At 40.5% G+C, this 5,125-nt stretch overlaps 1 protein-coding gene across 1 annotated transcript in view; it reads right to left on the bottom strand.

The window, feature by feature from the left end:
- The window catches only part of FYB (FYN binding protein), a 64,922-nt gene extending 60,549 nt beyond the window's left edge, over nucleotides 1–4,373 (bottom strand). Inside the window, exon 1 of the mRNA XM_018554388.1 lies at nucleotides 3,380–4,373. Within this exon, the coding sequence (XP_018409890.1) occupies nucleotides 3,380–4,373 (994 nt within the window). The remainder of the gene's footprint in view (nucleotides 1–3,379) is intronic.
- Between the last annotated feature and the right edge of the window lie 752 nt (nucleotides 4,374–5,125).

The raw sequence follows: 5,125 nt of genomic DNA, 5'->3' as shown, positions 1-5,125 counted from the left end.
TGTATATATATTTATACTGTATATATATATTTATACTCTATCTATCTATCTATCTATCTATCTATCTATCTATCTATCTATCTATCTATCTATCTATCTATCTATCTATCTATCATCTATCTATATTTATTTATTTTAGGTATAGTGGAGAAAGCTTACAAAGCTCTACCATAAACAAATTGCTGTTTGTACATTTTTATCCTGGTAACACTTGTTCCCCTCCTTCCTTGTCTTGATGTCACAGGTACAGGAAGTGAGCGGAAATCTCTCAGGTAGGGTTATAAACATTAATGCAATTATAATAAATACGCTAACTTCCCAGCCTATCCAAAACTACAAAAAAATTGAATTTAAATTGTATCTGTCACTTTGCCTATCTCTTGATTTTCTAGGCCACCCACCACCAGCTAATACTTACCTACCTTCCCCTTACTCACCCGCCGTCTGTTCGTCTGGCAAAGCCATGGCCTCTATTCCTGTGTACACTCTGTGTCAGTCAATGTCAGAGCTTACACAGTGTTAAGCCGGGTACACATGTATCGAATTTTGGCTGATTCCTGATGCTCGTAAGCATTGGTGGAGCAATCTGTTAAATCTTCTTCGTTCAGGCCGTAGGTTGAACAAAGAAAATATATATGTGTATACCTGACTTTAATGAGCTTCTTGTTTCCCACTTGTGACAGGGTCCTTGTCTGACAATTGGCCGCTCAGGCCCCAGCACTGCGTCCTGGGAGGAAGGGAAGAAGTTTGCATGCTCCCCCATGGTCAGAGGTTCTTCCAATGGCTCCAACAAATAAAGGCAAAGTAACAGGTTCAAACAACCAATCAAACATTGCACCCAATGGTAGAGTCTGTACATCCTTGCAAACCCACAGCATACTCACAGCGGGTATGGAAAGAACTAAAATAGGGTAAAGAAGAGAGTGCATCAGATTGTGCCGAATATCACTTTATTTAATAATTGGATAGGAGACAGATGATTGCACTTACAAATTAAACACATCTCTATCTTTCAAGTTTTTATTTTGTAAGTGCAATCATTTGCCTTTTATTTATTTAGTAGACGAGGTGATAGTCTCTTCTTTATAGTATCAAAGTAACAGGTTCCTGCAAAATATTGCAGCTTACCAGCCATTAGATGTGGTGGCTGCATTAGTTTTCTTTTTTTTTTTCAAGCTTTTTTCATTTATTTTCACCTGGTGATCCTGCCGGTAATACACTTCCTGTCCTACGCTGACAACACTGTGTACTGTATAAATGAAGCAGCAGCAGCATCATCCTAGAACAACTTCCAAATGTATCCCCCGCACTCCATACAGCATTAAGGACCTTGGTAAATTGCGGTGCTTGCAGTGATAGATCAAGGTTGATGCCGTGCGGCATTGAGTCTTGAAAGCAATGAAGATCCCCAGCACTAAACAGAAAATGTTTAAACTTCTTGTGTGCATTAATTGCAGAAGTGCCTCATGTGAAAAACCAACGTTTTGGGGCCACGCAGGGTGACATAGTGACCATTGCTTTCAAGACTCATCCTAGAACAAGGCTACAGACTTCTTCTCCCCTTCTCCATAACATAGGAGAGAGATATTTTGTAGTCCACAGAAATAGCGGGAAACAGTGCTAACTGATAACAGTCAGAGGGGCAGAGAGCACAGGAAGTTGTCAGCTCATAAGATTTCTGGAAGGACCAGTGTTTTTGCACGTATTGAACAGATATAACTAAACTAAGGCTGCGGAAATTAACGATTAATTACCCGATTAATCGTTAAAATTTTTGATTGATTAAAATTCTTTTCATCAATAATGTAAAACACTCACCTCTCCGCCGGCTTCCGGGAGTCCCGTCGGAGATCCGGTGACGTCATGGACATCAACGTCACTGGACTCCTCCCCCCTTCCCCAAGTGGCTCCATCGGCTAATGAAGGGAAGGGGGGAGGAGTCCGGTGACGGCGATGTCCGTGACGTCACCGAACTCCTCCCCCTTCCCTTCGTTAGCCGATGGAGCCACTTGGGTCGGTGATCTGTCGACACTTATCGAGTTCTGCGACCGCCTGACTTCCAATTTTGCTACAACTAAGAGGTTTGCCCAAGAAACTTGTTCTGCACGAGCGCCAGCCAAGGCATTGGCCTATACACATACAGCACAGCAATGAAGTAATAAAATGAACTAGGATCACACTAATCCAGCACGTTATTATTCTGAGTTGCCCCACTCAAGCGGCGGCCATATTGAGTGGGGCACGTGAGATTATTAACGTGCTGGATTAGCGTGACCCTAGTTCATGTTATTACTTCATTGCTGAGCTGTATGTGTATAGGCCAATGTAGTTGGATCTGTATGTGCGTTATAACTAATTGAAATTAATCGATTTTAATAAAATTTGATTAATCGAACACAAAATTTTTAATCAGTAACAGCCCTAAACTAAACGGTTTCAATTATATATTTAACAGGCCAAAAGCGAGCAAATACGACATGTTCATTGATAGGATTTACCTACACTGTAAATAAATGCAATGTCAATTGGCCTTTCAATAATGAAATGGTTACTTCTAACAGACTATGAACAGGGCTTACAGCTTGGCCTAAATATTAAATAACCAATCAGAATCAATGGTACAATCTGATGGCAAAAAAATATTTTCTATTATAGATATTTTATACTGTATGTGCTTATTATGCATTTCTAAATGCTATGCAGACAACTTTGGAGCCAGCCTAATTACCTTGGAAGAAATATAGAGGTCAGCCAAATAAATTTCATTAGCAGGAGGAAGCCCATCGGGTCTTAAAGTGGCACTAAACTCAGGAGTTAAATCTTAAAAATGCATTCAAGTACCTTGACTATAAACAGAAATGTATCTTATTTGTGTATCACTCGGCTGTAGATCCTCAAATCATTTCTGAATTGGTGCGGACACTGTCCTTCCTTCTGGAGGGGGGCTACTTTTGTTCCCCATGGTCCCTGTGTGTGTTGTAAAGTAGTCACCGCTCCAAGCTCACTCCTATGATAGACTACAATCTCAATACAAATTAGTAAACTAAACATGAGATTGTAGTCCATCAGGGGAGTAAGCTTGGAGCGGTGGCTACTTTACAACACACATATGAACTAATGGGAAACAAAATTAGCCACCCTCCAGAAGGAAGGACAGTGTCCGCACCAATTCAGAAATGATTTGAGGATCTACAGCCGAGTGATACACAAATAAGATACATTTCTGTTTATAGTCAAGGTACTTGAATGCATTTTAAGATTTAATTCCTAAGTTTAGTGTCACTTTAAGTTAAAATAATAGAACCGTGATTTTAGCCATGTATTGTAGATAAGCACTTTCATTTCACATATACAAACAGATAATAAAATTCCAGCTTACCGCCCCCTTTTCTAGCTCTGTATCTTTCTATATCCACATTAGGTGGTCTTGAAGGTTTTTGAGGTGGAGGACCTAGTTTGGCTGGAGATGGAAGTGGCTTGCGGTTCGGTTCATTGGGATCTTTTGGCTCTCTTAAATTGTCCTGGGAAGATGGTGTTCCAGATTGTTTTAATCCAAAAGGTGAAGAACTGTTACCATTTTGGTTAGCTTTCATTTGGAAACTGGATTTCGGGCTTTCGCTTGGCTCATCTGTGCTTTTATTCAGAAACGGGCTTTGGATCTGTTTAATACCAGCAGGTCTAAACGCCATTCCATGGAAAGGTTGAGAAGAAGGACTTGCAGACATATTTTCTTCTGTCGATTCTTTTATCGGTTTTATAGGCTTTTTGTCCTGGGAACCTGAAAATGTTTTTGCTACCAGGTTGTGTTTGTTGAAACTGTTCTCACTTGGTGATCCGCCCACGTTGACGGGGGGTTTGGCCCCAAATGGCAACTTCTTTTGAAAAGGAGGCTTGACCTCATTGTCTGAAGTTGAATTAACTGGTTTCAGTTGAGATGGTTTAGCGAAAGACGGTTTTTCCTCAATTCCCTCTGGTGGAAAAGTTGGCTTGAGCCCACCAAACTTAGCCTCATGTGGAGCATTATTACCAATGACAAAAGGTTTGCCAGCTCCAAGTTTTGGAAAAGGGACCTTTGGTTCTTCTGTCTGGCTGGGGGATTTACATGCAGATGGTTTGGGAAATGTACTTTTCTCCTCTTTTGCTGGGCTGTTTGTGTTAGAAGGGAAAGCAGTCCTGTTGATGCCTCCAACTGGTTTTGCAAATGACGGTTTGACTTCATATGCTGGAGCTTTCGGTCCTGGTGCAGGTTTTGGAACTACTGGCTTCTTAGGTGTTAATCCAGGTGGGGTGCTGCTAGGCGCCTCAAATCCCTTTAGTCTTTCTTGAAATGACTTTAAACCAGGTGGCCCAGGGGAATTCTGTGTCTCCTCCATGGGTCTGGGAACTCCACTGAACATAGCTGCAATCGACTTCACATTTGTGCTTTTCTCCTGCAAGCCGAAAGGAAGAAAAGAGCTCAAGTAAAGTTTCACATAGCACAAGCACACACACGCACTCACACACACATATATGCACCAAGCTCTTTCAAAGGCTTCCTGAGCTGAGGCTTGCAACAGAGCTGATTGGTAGAATTTATTTAACAAGTATCTTCCTGTATGGTTAAATAACGCTGCTCTCTTACTTGTGCACTTTAGTTTTTCTTTTTATATTACATATACATACTGTATCTCTAGCATCTTTTTTATGGGTTTTTATTAGATGAACATACAGTTGGGGCTACGTGAAAAGTCACACAGACACATCTACACTCTCATTTACACAAATGTCATCAATCATTATCTTTATTGTTTTAAACTACACCAAAATTGTATATCAAATTTGTTTACTTTACTATATTTGTTCATATACATTGTATTATGTTAACTATTATTTATAACATGACAACAAATTCAGTAGCACTGTAAAATGAGACACTAAATAGGCGGTCATTACCGCACAGTTTGGAAAGTGACAACTATTCTGTGTATTCTGGGTTAATTTTGCAGTTTACAGCAGCCCCTTTCCATCTCTAGTCTGCACAGTGGACAAAAATTCAGCATTTTCATATTGCCCCATCATTGACCAGTGTCATCCTTCTGGCTATGCATTATGACAGAAGTTTGTGAAGGGCAGCCGAGATTGAACA

Source organism: Nanorana parkeri, unplaced genomic scaffold, assembly GCF_000935625.1.
Source record: "Nanorana parkeri isolate BGI_ZX_2015 unplaced genomic scaffold, ASM93562v1 scaffold156, whole genome shotgun sequence".
NCBI classification, from domain to species: Eukaryota; Metazoa; Chordata; class Amphibia; order Anura; family Dicroglossidae; genus Nanorana; species Nanorana parkeri.
This window is presented reverse-complemented; position numbering and strand designations above follow the sequence as displayed.